This window comes from Oncorhynchus masou, chromosome 18 (genome assembly GCF_036934945.1).
Source record: "Oncorhynchus masou masou isolate Uvic2021 chromosome 18, UVic_Omas_1.1, whole genome shotgun sequence".
Taxonomy (NCBI): Eukaryota; Metazoa; Chordata; class Actinopteri; order Salmoniformes; family Salmonidae; genus Oncorhynchus; species Oncorhynchus masou.
Window position 1 is genome coordinate 49,579,801 of NC_088229.1, and position 15,652 is coordinate 49,595,452.

Here is a 15,652-nt window from a genome sequence, read left to right on the forward strand (position 1 = left end):
GCATAACAAGTTGGGTGACGCAACAGGACAACAAACCAAAACACATTAGTAAATCAAAGGCCCAGTTAGTCCTGACCTCAACCTGATTGAAATGCGGTGGCATGACCTCATTAGAGCAGTTCACTCCAGACATCCCAAGAATATTGCTTAACTGAAACAGTTTTGTAAAGAGGAATGGTCCAAAATACCTCCTGACCTTTGCAGTTCTGATCTGCAACTACAGAAAATGTTTGCTGTTATTGCTGCCAAAGGAGGGTCAATCAGTTAGTATATCCAAGGGGTCACATTCTTTTTCCATGCTGCAATGTGAATGTTTTCATTGTTAAACATTTATATATATATTTTTTTTATTTGTTTTAGCATATTGTGTTGACCTTGATGAAGTTCAGTTCAAATTTTGACCAATTTATGCAGAAATCCAGGTATTTCCAAAGACTACACTTTCTTGTCACTGTTATGCCCTGCTATATTGTGGATAAAGAGTTACCTTTCTAACAGAACAGAGGGTGTTCTTGTAAGCCTCCAAGATAATACAGGTAGAATCAAGAATTCCCCAGGGCAGCTGTCTTGGCAGCTTACATTTTCAATCTATACTAACGACATGCCACTGGCTTTGTGTAAATAAATCTGCCCATAATAGTGTTGCTCCGCTGCCTTAACAGCACTGTCAACAAGGCAGGTCCTACAGGTCCGTGTTTTGTCACACCTGGACTACTGTTCAGTCGTGTGGTCAGGTCCCACAAATGGGGCCGTAAGAAAATTACAATTGTCTCAGAAGTATGGCTGGCCCTTGGATGTACACAGAGCTAACATTAATAATCTGCATGTAAATCTAACCTGGCTCAGTGGAGGAGAGATTGACTTCATGTTTCTGTGAGCGGTATTGACATACTGAATGCACCGAGCTGTCTGTTTGAACTACTGGCACACAGCTCAAACACCCATGCATACCTCACAAGACATGCCACCAGTGGTCTCTTCACAATCTCCAAGTCCAGAAAAGACTACTGGAGGCGTACAGCTCTACATGGAACTCTATTCCACATCAGGTAACTGATGCAAGCAGTAGAATCAGATAAAAATAACTTTCACCTTATGGAACAGCGGTGACTGAAGCAATCTGCATACATGGTTCACTGGCTGCATGTCATTAGTAAAGATTGAAACAAGTGAAGGGACTAGACAGCTACACTGGGGAATGCCTGATTTCTATCTGGATTATATTAGAGGCTTCCATTAAATAACACCCTCTGGCTCTGCCTCTCTGTTGTAGATGTGACTAGAATCTGGTTCAGTGATGGATTTCAGCCCAAGCAGCTGTGGTTTGAGGTCAATACCAATGTAGTGGCACTGAGGGTTTACAGCAAGACCAGTCAGAAAGGTGAGTGTCCACCACGGCCCAGTGAATGTGTCACTGTTAGGTGACGTTGTAATGCTGTCACTCTGCAGTACGGTGGCGGTATAACGGTGTCACTGTGCAGAGACACTGAACAAGCACACTTCTTCTGCGTGTAGTGTTTTTGGAGGTAAGTAGTGTTACATCTAGCTCTGCCAATGGTCTAACCAACTCTACTCTGTCCTCTCTGTCCCAGGAACTAACAGCTGCTCAGAGCGGAACGGAGGCTGCAGTCAGCTGTGCCTGGCCTACCCAGAGGGGCGTAGCTGCCGATGTGGACGTGGTTACCAACCTGTCGACACCAAAACGTGTAGCCCCTTCCCCTCCCTCCAGTGTCCAGAGGGCAGCAGGGCCTGTAGCGACGGCAGCAGGTGCCTCCCCCTCACAAAGTTCTGTAACCACCAAACCGACTGCCTCGACCATTCAGACGAGATCAAATGTGAGTATCCCCAACCCCGTCTGCCCTGCCTCACATAAAGAATTAGTGAATAGACTATACCCCTGACTCATCCAAATAAATACAGTGAAAAGACTACACCTAACTCACCCATAGAAATTAAGTGAACAGTTTATACCCCCTGACTTACATAGAAATAAACTGTACAGGTTCGCTGAAAAATTCACAAAAATGATACTCGAATCGATGTGGCCAAAAGGTGTGCGTTATGGGTTCAGATAGCTAGTAACAACGACAAGAAGCTGCTCATTGCATCTTATTTTCTGGTGTTTTCACTGATGTCCGATCTATGCTAATATGGAGAGAGAAAATTATAGATAGCTAACCAACAATAGTAACAATATATTTAAGATCTCATTATGCCTTCATAACATTGGAGCTGTTCTATTAATCACCCATATCGTGTGTGAGCTCTGTGTTCAGTATCAGCAGGAATGAGACTACACCACTACATGACAACTTGTTTGGTTAGAATTACCCCTCTGGTTTGCTGCTTTGTAATTACATGCACAATACAACACTTCATCTTACTTTCAACATCAATTTGAAGCTTTTTTTCTGCATGTACAGTGCCTTCAGAAAGTATTCATACCCCTTGACTTATTACACATTTTGTTACAGCCTGAATTCAAAATGTATTTAAAAAAAAATTCTCACATCTTTCACAATACCCCATAATAATAAAGTGAAAACATGTTATTAGAAATGTTTGTACATTTAATTGGAAATTAAATAGATTTAATTTGCATAACTATTTACACCCCTGAGTCAACTTTGTAGATGCACCTTTGGCAGTGATTAAAAGTCGTTCTGGCTAAGTCTCAAAGAGCATTGGATAATATTTGCATATTTTATTACTTTCACATTTCTTCAAGCTCTGTAAAATTTGGTGTTTATTCATTGCCAGACGAACATTTTTCAGGTATTGTCATAGATTTAAGTAAAGTGAAGTCAAAGCTAACTTGGCCACGCAGGAACATTCAGTGTTTTCTTGGTAAGCAACTCTTGTTGTGTTTTAGGTTATTGTCCTACTAATGCTGAATTCATCAGTTTTTTTTTACTCATTCACTTATTTAGTCTTGCCATAACAAATGGATTGAATACTTTTATTCAGGCTGAAAACAGAACAAACTGGAAAATGTCAAGGTGTGAACTTTCTGAAGTAAATGGGTCTAATGTGACATTGTAGCAAAATATAGATGTATGCAATTCCACGTGTACTTGGAGGAATGCAAATTAGCCCATATCTGAACTTCATACAGACATTGGCATGTCAAATTCAAGGACTTTCAGGCACTCAATTGCAGTTTAAGGATCTCAATGTTATTTATATACAGTAGTTGTACATATAATATTTGTACTAATATAAAAACCCCATCCACCCACAAAGTGTATGAAAAAGTAGGCTATAACCACTTTTTTTACCTTGATTTTCTAATTATTGCATTCTAAAATGTAAGAGTAACGTGGACATTCACGTTTCTGTAGCCTATGTGGCCAACACAGGCACACATAATAAACCATGAATCTCACCATCAGTTTTTAGTGACCTAAAACTAGCCAACTTTGTTTAACTTATTGATAGTTAGTCTTGTCTCATCGCTGCAACTCCCGTACGAACTCGAGCGCCATGCGTTCTCCGACACAACCCAGCCAAGCCGCACTGCTTCTTCACACCACCTGCTTAACCCGAAAGCCAGCAGCACCAATGTAAAGGTAAAAAATATGTGTCAGAGGAAACACAGTACATCTGGTGACCGTGTCAGTGTGCGTTGCGCCGTGTCAGTGTGCGTTGCGCCGTGTCAGTGTGCGTTGCGCCGTGTCAGTGTGCGTTGCGCCGTGTCAGTGTGCGTTGCGCCGTGTCAGTGTGCGTTGCGCCGTGTCAGTGTGCGTTGCGCCGTGTCAGTGTGCGTTGCGCCGTGTCAGTGTGCGTTGCGCCGTGTCAGTGTGCGTTGCTCCTGGCACTAGAGCGCAATGAGACAGAAATCCCACAAGGATCTCTAGTGGCACAGCTTGCTCTGGGTTGTAGTGCCTTAGACCACAGCCATTTGGGAAGCCAGGTTTCTTTTTTGAATGGAAGGATGTGTATGGAAGCCAAGTTGAAGCCAACATTAATGTCATCCTCATACTAACCACGTGGTTTACTGTAACAGAGTAGCGCAACGCCATTCAATTGAAGCGGCGGGAACCAAACAGATCAAAAATGAAATCACTGAGAATTATAAGGGAGCATGAGAACTACCAACACGCTCTTCGTTGCCTGATGTAAGACCTTTAAACAGGTCAACATTCACAATGCCGCAGGGCCAGATGGTTTACCAGGACGTGTACTCCAAGCATGAACTGACCAATTGGCAGATCCTCAAAAGGTTCTACAGCTGCACCATTGAGCGCCTGTTATGGCAACTGCTTGGCCTCCGACCGCAATGCAGTACAGAGGGTAGTGCATACGGCCCAGTACATCACTGGGGCCAAACTTCCTGCCATCCAGGACCTCTATACCAGGCGGTGTCAGAGGAAGGCCCTACAATTTGTCAGACTCCAGCCACCCTAGTCAGACTGTTCTCTCTGCAACCGCACGGCAAGCGGTACCAGAGCACCAAGTCTAGGTCCAAAAGGCTTCTCTTCTCTACCACCAAGCTAAAAGACTCCTGAACAGCTAATCAAAGGGCTACCCAGACACCTCTTTTACGCTAGCAAAAGGAATCTGGTTGATATCCCTTTAAATGGGCAATAGGGATGCATAAGAACAGAGGTTTCAAAAACAGGGGCACTTCATGATTGGATTTTCCTCAGGTTTTAGCCTGCAATATCAGTTCTGTTTAACTCAGACAACATTTTTACAGTTTTGGAAACTTTGTTGGTTTCTATCCTAATCTGTCAATTATATGCATATTCCAGCATCTGGTCCTGAGAAATAGGCCGTTTACTTTGGGAACGTTATTTTTCCAAACATAAAGTGCCCTAACTTCAAGAGGTTAAAGGACAAATCCACAGCTGAAATGGTAACAAAATGGACACCCTGCCTCTGTTTTGGTAAAAAGCTGAGGGATGGGGCTGGAGAAATGTAACTACATTCAGATAAGAAATTGTTAATTTTATTTCACCAGGTAAGTTAGTTGAGAAAAAGTTCTCATTTACAGCTGTGACCTGGCTAAAGCAAAGCAGTGCGACACAGTTGTGTGCAAATAGCATGAGGAGGTAAGGCAATAAATAGGCCATAGTAGCAAAGTAATAACAATTTAGCAGATTAATGCTGGAATGATAGATGAGCAGATGATGGGAAGTAAGTAGCGATACTGGTGTGCAAAAGAGCAGCAAAGTAAATAAAAACAATATGGTGGATTAGGTCGGTAGATTGGGTGGGCTTTTTACATATGGACTATGTACAGCTGCTCGGATAGCTAATGTTTAAAGTTAGTGAGGAAAAAAGTAAGTCTCCAGCTTTAACGATTTTTGCAATTCATTCCCGTCACTGACAGCAGAGAACTGGAAGGAAAGGCGCTCAAAGGAGGTGTTGGTTTTGGAGATGCCCAGTGAGATACCTGCTGGAGGGCGTGCTATGGCTGTGTTATTATGACCAGTAAGCTGACATGAGGCAGAGCTTTACCTAGCATAGACTGATAGATGACCAGGAGCCAGTTAGTCCAGCGACGAATATGTAGTGAGGGCCAGCCGACTAAAGAATACAGCCAGACACCTAGGCATTTGTCGTTGTCCATGTATTCTAGGTCTGAACCCGCTGAGTTTCACCCGTCACCAGCTCGGAAACCGTATTGCACAGCGGGGAAGGTACGGTGGGATTCGAAGTGATCAGTGATCCTGGCTTTCGAAGACTTTAGAAAGGCAGGGCAGGATGGATGTAGGTCGAACAGTTTGGGTCTTGGGTGTCACCCCCTTTGAAGAGGTGGATGACCGCGGCAGCTTTCCAGTCTTTAGGGATCTCGGAAGAAACGAGAGGTTGAACAGACTGGTAATAGGGTTTGCAACAATGGCGGTGGATAATTTTAGAAAGGGAGGGTCCAGATTTTCTAGCCCAGCTGATTTGTACGGGTCCTGGTTTAGCACTATTTCAGAACATCTGCGATCTGGATTTGGGTGAAGGAGAGGCTGCAGAGGCTCGGGCAGGTTGCTGCTCGGGGTCAGTAGCTGTTGGTTGGGGTAGCCAGGAGGAAAGCATGGCCAGCCATAAAAAAAATCTTAATGAAATATTCAATTATCTTGGATTTATCGGTGGTGACTGTGTCGCATAGCGTCAGTGCAGTGGGCAGCTGGGAGGAGGTGCTCTTGTTCTCCATAGACATTAGTGCCTTTCAAATTTCTGTTTGAAAAAGCAAGCCTATGCTTTCTGTGTGTTTTGGTTCCTGACTTCCCTGAACAGTTGCATATCATGGGTGACTATTCGATTAATAGAGGTGTGGATGCAAGGACTGACCATGATATCAAAATCATTTTAACCATGATATGAGGCACAAGAATGTTTACAAACATTAGAACAAGCTTATTTTTGGTGTTCTCATAGTGACAGTTGAACTAAGCTCATGAGGCATGTATAAGTTATATTGTTCAAGAATCATTGGAGATGTGTGGGGCAACTACAGATTGCCCCTTTAAGTCTATCAAAACTGTGCGAGTTTGAGCATTTGTCTATTAGGCTTATGCGGCAGGTAGCCTTGTGGTTAGTGTTGGGCCAGTAACCAAAAGGTTGCTAGATCAAATCCCCATACTGACTAGGTAAAAATGTCCTCCTGCTCTTGAACAACGCAGTTAACCCACTGTTCCTAGGCTGTCATTGTAAATAAGAAATTATTCCTAACTGACTTACCGAGTTAAACAAAGAATAAATAAATTGTTATATTTATTTATTTTATCCCAATGAATTAGGTTGAGCAATAAAATCCCTACTTTTATTCCCATAATAGGCTGGGATCTGCACAATGCAGCTGTTGCAAGAGCGGCTGGCCACTGGTTTCAAAAACAATGATTGATGGGCATCTTAAACTTCTTCAATTCAACCATTAAATGGTTCAAATACACTTAATTTGAACAGCCATCCACAACAACAAGCCGTAAGGCGCAATTAGCTAAATGAGAGAACCGCAGTATTATTCACATCTATGCGCTGTGTAGTTATCAAAAATATGTGAAATCCGTATTGCCATAGACTACACCACTGCTGTTATCCTTACTTCCAAGCATTTATTCAAGTTGGATAATCATTGGATGCCGACAGCAGTCGCACCATTGGAAGAACCACCACAAAAGCCTGTTCCTGCACTTTTCCTGCGATCCATCAAACACATTTGGTGTGTCATCATAGTGGTCTCTGACTTGTGGTCAGACAAGCTGATAAAGGGTTAAACGGGTTTTAAATCAACTGGTGAATTTTATAGAAAATTGCTATGAATCCCCCCTTAAATCATAATGTAATGACATGGGGGGGGGGTTTATTATCAGTGACAGTGTAGGAAATGTCCAGTGTAGGAAATGTTCACTGGTAACCTAGTATATAGAATGAAACTGCTGGTTGATTAGTGCATGTTTGCTGTACTTTTAGACAGATTTTAATTTGGGTTGTGATTATTTAGCCCTACTAACATCCCTTTCATACAAAGATTTTTTTCTGACAACTTTTTTCCTTTATCTGAATGGTATTGCCGTTATGAAAAAAAACTTTTATTTCCACCTTACGACCTTATTTCTGTAACGTTCTGCCTACGGCTCAAGGCTGGTTTACGGCTGGTCTATTGACGTTGTTGCAGTGACATGCACAACCATAGTGATATCATTGACCTGTAAAATAGGCCTAATTAAACTCTATGCTATTCCTTTCTTTTGAAAATATATTTGATTAATTGTTCCTTAGGACCTGCCTAATTTCATGAATAATATATGTATTTTTGATGGTGTGTATTATCAATGGATTTTAAAATGGCCGCCCACCTACATCTGCAGACCGCTACTACCATTCATTCCCAGCGTGCTCGAAAATGCATGCAAAAATGGGCCTGTTAGAGTTGCATAATCATTACCCAATATTTTTTATTAGGAAATTACCGTAAATCCAATGTGAAAACAGTAAGTGTAACACTGGTTCTCTAACACCCTGTTCTCTTATTATAACCAAGAATTTCTCTGTAACCTCCAGGTTGGTCTGGAGTGAAGCCCCAAGATGTCAGCCATAGTAAACCTTCCCTGGGGCATGCTGAGAGCACCGTCCCCCCTAGCCAGGACTGGTCTGGGAGGACCACCTCCGGGGGGGTAGAGGTGCAGAAGCTGGACTCTGAGTCATGTGATGCCCAGCAGTGTAATGGACATGGGAAATGTGTGACAAGGGGTGGAGAAACCACCTGCCAGTGTGTTCTGGGATACCATGGTGTGTTCTGTGAGGAGGGTGAGGGTCCAGGGGTCAGTAATGCCCCCCTCGCTTTAGGCATCCTCAGCCTCATTGGTGGAGTCCTCATCGCTGCTGTCATCATCAGGAAGAGGTAGTCTCATAAAATCAATGTGTTCAGTATTTTCCAACCCCTGAGACACACACACACACACACACACACACACACACACACACACACACACACACACACACACACACACACACTAGTGGAATGAAGTGTTCTCAAGGCCCCAATGTCAGTAGATGTATTCGCAGTCTTCTGGTTTACCTCTGATGTCATACCTAGGACTTTGAATGAGCAAACCTAAAGTTTTCTACAGTCCACCTCTTTAACTTGTAGGCCAAATGCTTACCATTCATATAACCTGTAGATCAGGGTTCCCCAACTGGCGACCCACGGCCGGATTTGGCCTGCGGGTGGTTTTATTTGGCCCCCCAAGTCTTCTAGAAAAAATAATATATAATTAGTTTTTCTTTTTGTATTTCTTTATACTGTAAATACACAAATCAGCTCCAAGTGATTCTAATTCAAGAAATCTGTTCCCAACTATTCCCGTGATCAAGATAGCCCTATTTGGTAAAATACCAAGTGTATATTATGGCAAGAATGGTTCTGTTAGGGTCGTATTTTTCAGAGTAAATAACTCACAGACACTAGAGAAGCTTAACCAAGTATAATTCTTCCCAAAGAGTCATTACAGCTGTAATTCAGACAAAAACAAAATTTCACACAAGCACTGATATAACCCTTTGTCCTAGGCTAGGTCTCCTACACAACCGAATAGCCAATGCATCCTTGTTGCTAGGAAGAACCTTAGTGATATCTGTTCTTCCTCACTTCATCTGACATGAACTCTACCCCAAAGTGCTCACTCCTCCCCAACTGAAGGCTGTCATGGTTATTGATACCAGACGGTCTCTTCTAACAGAGGATCCCTGATGTCAGTAACATATCCTGACATAATGTAAATGTTATACATTACCCTCTCTCCCTCAGTGGCATTGTTAGTTTCTAGGATCTCCACCCGTTTACCCTTATCAATGCCTGCCACATGTAATCGCTTCCCTGAACTCAACACATTCCAAGCTTAGTTGTCCCCACTATATACCTTCCTATAACCCTTACCTTCTGTTGTAGACCCTGAACCTTAGCACTCCTTCAGTGACATGAATACGTAACATTTCTCAGAACCCAACAGCTCAAATAAGTAAAGAGAAACCACAGTCCATTTACTTTAAGACATAAAGGTCAGTCAATATGGAAACTGTCGAACTTTGAAAGTTTCTTCAAGTGGAGTCACAAAAACCAAGTCCTATGATGAAACTGGCTCTCATGAGGACCACCACAGGAGTGGAAGACCCAGAGTTACCTCTGCTGCAGAGGGTAAGTGCATTAGTTTCCAGCCTCAGAAATTGCAGCCCAAATAAATGCTTCACAGAGTTAAAGTAACACACATCTCAACATTAACTGTTCAGAGACTGAATCAGGCCTTCATGGCCAAATTGCTGCAAAGAAACAACAACTAAAAGACGCCAATAAGAAAACGATTGCTTATAAGAAACGAGCAATGGATATTAGACGGGTGGGAATTTGTCCTTTGGTATGGAGTCAAAATTTGAGATTTTTGGTTCAAACGCTGTGTGGGTGAACGGATCTCCACATGTGTATTTCCCACTGTAAATCATGAAGGAGGTATGGTGAGGGTGTGCTATTGAACTCTGTTCAGCATTTATTTGGGGGGCCAATTTCTGAGGCTGGTAACTCTAATGCACGTATCCTCTGCAGCAGAGGTAACTCTGGGTCTTCCACTCCTGTGCTGGTCCTCATGAGAGCTCCTACCTTGTCACAACTGATTGGTTCAAACACAAGAAGATGAAATTCCACGTACATTTTTAAGAAGGAACGCCTGTTAATTGAAATGCATTCCAGGTGACTTCCTCATGAAGCTGGTTGAGAGAATGCCAGGAGTATGCAAAGCTGTCAAGGCAAAGGCTGGCTACTTTGAAGAATCTCAAATATAAAATATATTTTGATTGAAAACTTTTGGTAGAAAATGGGAAAATATAGAAACCGAGAATGAGTAATGTCCAAATGTTTGACTGGTACTGTACCTATATACCCCACTACTCTATACCGTACTGCTGTTTACCCTACTGCTGTCCCTAACCCAATGACTACCCCTTACCCAACTGCTGCATACCCAACTGCTGCATACCCAACTGCTGCATACCCAACTGCTGCATACCCAACTGCTGCATACCCAACTGCTGCATACCCAACTGCTGCATACCCAACTGCTGCATACCCAACTGCTGCATACCCAACTGCTGCATACCCAACTGCTGCATACCCAACTGCTGCATACCCAACTGCTGCATACCCAACTGCTGCATACCCAACTGCTGCATACCCAACTGCTGCATACCCAACTGCTGCATACCCAACTGCTGCATACCCAACTGCTGCATACCCAACTGCTGCATACCCAACTGCTGCATACCCAACTGCTGCATACCCAACTGCTGCATACCCAACTGCTGCATACCCAACTGCTGCATACCCAACTGCTGCATACCCAACTGCTGCATACCCAACTGCTGCATACCCAACTGCTGCATACCCTCTATACTCTACTATTGTATTACTACTGTCGTGTCTTTGGCTATGTCAGATTAAGTAATAAGACATGCTATTCTATAAAATCCTTTCTCTGTAATTAATATTACCCTATTGAGCTAAAAATTTAAATGTCATTAACTAGAAAGTCGGGGCACCACCAAATAATATTTATAGAGCTGTTATCTTCTGAATAAACTCTTAAAGACCTAGTAATATTTTACATCAATGGGCAGTCAATATTAGTTTTTTTCGATTGCTAAACGACAGTGGGCACAACTGGAGTCACATGTGCAAAACTCTAACTACAGTCTGCACTACTAAGTCACCTGAGATAAACAGTTCACATCACCTGCAAAACTCATTCCAAGCAACACAACTCTTAACACATGGCTCAAAACACGCTCAGAGCTTCCAAACACTATGCACAACCCTCACTGAGAACACACACTGTCACTCAGAACACACTGAGTAAAAACACTAGCATCAAACGCCAATACAGAAAATACAAACTTTTCATCTTTACAGTTTGAACAATTTCAGTGACTTCATACAAAGTAATATTTTCTTCAAAGAAAAGAGTGACATTCTTTCACATGATTTATAAAAAAGTTTAGGACATAATTCTTTAAGGTAAATGAAAATTAGCAGTTTGCTTCAATAGTCTGTAGTAATTTACGGAATTACAGTAATGAGAAAAAAAAGGTAGAAACTAAAAGTACATACTGTAATTCAAACAAATAATTGAGGGGCTAATCCTGCCTCTCTCTAGCATCAGGCCACAGGTTTTCTTCATCACATCTGTTTTCTCTTGCCATGCACCTGGGGAAGAACCTTCTGGAGTGCCTTATCCATCCCTGGCAGTCCTCTGGACTCGTGTCCTCACGTCCGGCACGCATGGCTTCCAAAAGAGACATTTGGTCATGTGGGTGGTGACCAAACACTTTCCACCTCCAGGCAGAGAAAAACTCCTCTATTGGGTTGAGTAAGGGTGAATATGCAGGCAGGTACAAAACCATAAATCTGTGATGTGCTGCAAACCAATCTGTGACAGCTGCAGAGTGGTGAAAAGCAACGTTATTGCAAACTATGACAAAAACTTGGGTTTCTTACTGGCTCCCCCTGTTCTGCTGGCACTAGCTGAGCATAGAGCTGTTCTAGGAAAGCAATATGCCTTTCTGTGTTGTATGGGCCAATGAGTGGTGTGTTGAGAAGCAAACCATCATTGGCCATTGCAGCACACATGGTGATATTTCCCCCCCTTTGGCCTGGAACCTCCACAGTGGCCCTTTGACCGATAACATTCCTTCCTCTGCGCCGTGTTTTGGCAAGGTTAAATCCAGCTTCATCGATAAATACAAATGAATGTGGTCTTTCCAGTGCTTCCACCTCCATTACTCTCTGAAAAACAGTAAGTGCACAGTTTTACTGTAGAAATGCTAGTGTTTTTTTTTTTACTGTAAATATTTTGTATAGCTGTGTATGTAACCTCAGACGTCTTACCTGGACATATTGGTATCTTTGCTCTTTTACCCGTTCACTGTTTCTCTCAAACGGTACAGTGTATAACTGTTTCATTGTAAATTGGTGTTTCTTTATGACTTGAGCAATAGTTGTTGTGCTGACAGAATTAACATTTTCAAATATATCATTATCAGCCAGCACTCTATCTTGAATCTCCCGCAGTTTTATTGCATTGTTGACAACAACCATGTCAACAATAGCATTTTCCTGCGCATCTGAAAATATTTTTCCTCTTCCCCCTGTTGGGGGCAGCCTTTGGGTCCTGTTGTAAAAACATATTTTACAGTCAAACTTACTGTAATATATATCTGTGTAAATATTCTATAATTGCAATACAAAATAGATTCCTGTAATGTTTTCATTTACTGATGTAAGGATGTAACTCTCACCTGTTTGTATGATGGAAAATTCGCATTACAGATGCCACTGTGGATCTTTGCAGATTGGGTTGCACTCTCAACCCTGCCTCTCTCAATGAGAGACCATGGTTCACGACATGGTCTATAAGTGTAGCCCTTACTTCATCTGAAATAACAGCTCTTTGTCTGTCTTCCTCCATGCATCCGCCCTCTCCCGGCCACCCTTCTCCCTCCACAAACCCATCTTCCTTGTTCCATTTCCAAAATGAGTCTTTCTGAGCTCTACCTATATATATATATATATATATATATATATACTGTAATATGTGTGTGTGTGTTCACTAACAAGTCTAAAACAAGACACCTGCTTAGCCTTTCAGCTGAAATTGCAATCAGCACAAGGCTGAAATCTATTCCGTTTTGAATGTGTGGTTCACAGTTTTGACAGCAGTGTGTTAGCATTTGAACAAAGTGCTGAAAATCCAGTGTTGTGCAGGTTGGTTAAAGTCATCGGATAAGTGTGTAGAGTTTTGAAAACTGTGTTCAAGCAATGAAAAACGAACTACAGTTTGGTCCACATGAACTGCTGCTGTGCAGACTGTAGTTAAGGTTTTGCACATGTGACTCCAGTTGTGTCCACTGTCTTTTAGCAATCGAAAAAAAAACTAATTGTCACTTTATTTCAGTCTCATCTGAGTTGTAAATTCTTGGTGATCTTCACGAACCCTGGCTAACAAGTTATATCAGCAATACAAAATGTAGTTTATTTATTTACTAAATACCTAATCACCTAATTCTGTGTTTGTAACCACACAGATTTACATACACATAGAATTAATCATACCTTGATTACAAATTGTCATAAAGGAAAACATCCCTAGCGGATGGAACAGATATGACAGCTGGTTACTCAAAGAAAATGGGGTTGGGTTTGAGTGAAATAGCGAGAAGACTGAAGAACAAAAGGAGAAGTTATGTCTATCGGGCCGTAGGCAGCTACTCTATTGTAAATACAGAATGTTATGCATTCTAAATTACCGCCCATTTGGAAAAGGAAAATGAAATAAATATTTACTCTGAGCTGCGCTTCCATAGGTTGGTGGTAGATGGAAGCCTGTGTTGCCCAACAAGTCTTTGTCCTTTGAAGAGTGTCTCTGGTGGTGAACAGGAAATGTTGTAGTGTCGTCGTTGTGTGGTAGACGGGATACTCTCTGTCCTCTCCTAGCCCACGTTTTACAGTGGCTGCTGCTAACTCGACGGCTAGGAGGTATCACTTCTGTAGTGAATTGGAGTTCAAAGTTTATACCATTCGTAATCAATGCAAATGCTGAAGTTGGCTTCGTTCTGTAGTTATTATCTGAATCCTGACATCGGACCGTCGTCCTAATGTACCCGAAACAGGTTACATTTTTGTCAAGGGCTTATATAGTGGCGGGAGAGAAGGGTGTTTCATTAGTTTATAACCCATGTCTCTTCACAGGGGCGGGCCACTGATTTGAGCAGAGCTCTAATCTTACGAAAACCCAATTCTCTCATTTGGAAACTAAAATTGCATTTAATCTTTTCACAAGTTTCATTTAAATTGCACAACAATTCCACTTGAATCTGATAACTATAATGTGTAGACTTTCCCAGATAGTGTCGTCCTGTCATCAGTCATAATGTCTCAGATGACAACCCAACTGACATAATATTCATTAAGTACCAATGCATATTTTCAACTGGTTCTATTACCGAAAAATGCTTCCTTTCCCTCCACTTGTTTGATGTTCCCAGACTTTATGTTTAACAAAGACTAATCAAGAGTCCCTCTGTAGAGTCAGAGACGGGAAGGGAGAAAGGTATTTATGGGGGGGTCATAAACCTTACCCACAAGCCAACTTCATGACACCCTGCTCCTAACCCTACTACTATATACTTTAGGGCTATTTACCCTACTACTGTTTACCCTGCTGCTCTATACCTACATTGTATACCCTGTTATATACCTGTATATCATACTACCATAAACATATATACCCTACTCTGTGTTTAGCAGAGCAAGAGCTGCAGCTCGGGGCCAGTCCACAGACAAGGAGACTCTGATGACCAATATGGATGAAGAGACAGTCTACGCTGTGTCTTTCAACAACGATCTGTATGATCCTGACCAGGTACCTTAAAGTTAGCATAAAAGTCTTTTATATGTTAGGGTTTAGCTAAGAGCTTTAAAACCAGAGCGTTTTGGTCTGCCACAGCATTGCCATGCTTTGTTCCCCACCATGAATATGATAGTATTTTCAATTAACTTTTTTTTTCAGGATTTGATCTCGTCTGCTGATGGGACATCTCAACATCTGTAAATGTTGTCTTTTCTCTTCTGCTCTGAAATAAAGTCTAGGATGTTGAACCTCATGGTGTTTTATTTTCTCAGACATCATGTGTAGCTGAACATCACAGCCATGTAGATCCGTTTCCTGGCCCCATTATGAAAAGTTGTGGTCATAAACCTGTTATGGGGGTTAGCTTAGTGTGAGGTACATAGATGGACAATGAATCACCACTGGTGGTGGTCAAGAAAGAGGGGACGGTTTAAATATAGGGACAACTGTCCAGTTAGTGGATGTAGAAAGACCAGCAGGAGACGGATGCACCATTCAAGTTCATTACCACAGACATGGCATTGAAAGAGGAAGTAATGTCATTAATATTCCCATTTCTGTTCTCAGTAAAGGCTAATGGCAATACAGCATGTAGCCAGGCTTAGTAATGTAGTGACTGAAGTATAACATCAAGGACTGCATGCTGTTTCCAGAAGAAGATCATGGACTGTTCGGGGAACGCTCCTAACCACTGCCAAGATGTGGTGGGTTTTTGAGTAGCATGACAAAGGAGGACAAGTACCGGTACTTCCTGTGACATC

General features: G+C 42.1%; 1 protein-coding gene across 1 annotated transcript; it reads left to right on the forward strand.

Moving 5' to 3' along the window:
* Positions 1-961: 961 nt before the first annotated feature.
* Positions 962-15,139, forward strand: LOC135559381 (low-density lipoprotein receptor-related protein 2-like). Its single transcript, XM_064993540.1, has 6 exons — positions 962-1,049; positions 1,274-1,381; positions 1,593-1,835; positions 8,002-8,341; positions 14,786-14,903; positions 15,051-15,139. The coding sequence occupies exons 1-6, from the start codon at positions 962-964 to the stop codon at positions 15,090-15,092; spliced, it is 939 nt and encodes a 312-aa protein (XP_064849612.1). The 3' UTR covers positions 15,093-15,139.
* The last annotated feature ends 513 nt before the right edge of the window (positions 15,140-15,652 follow it).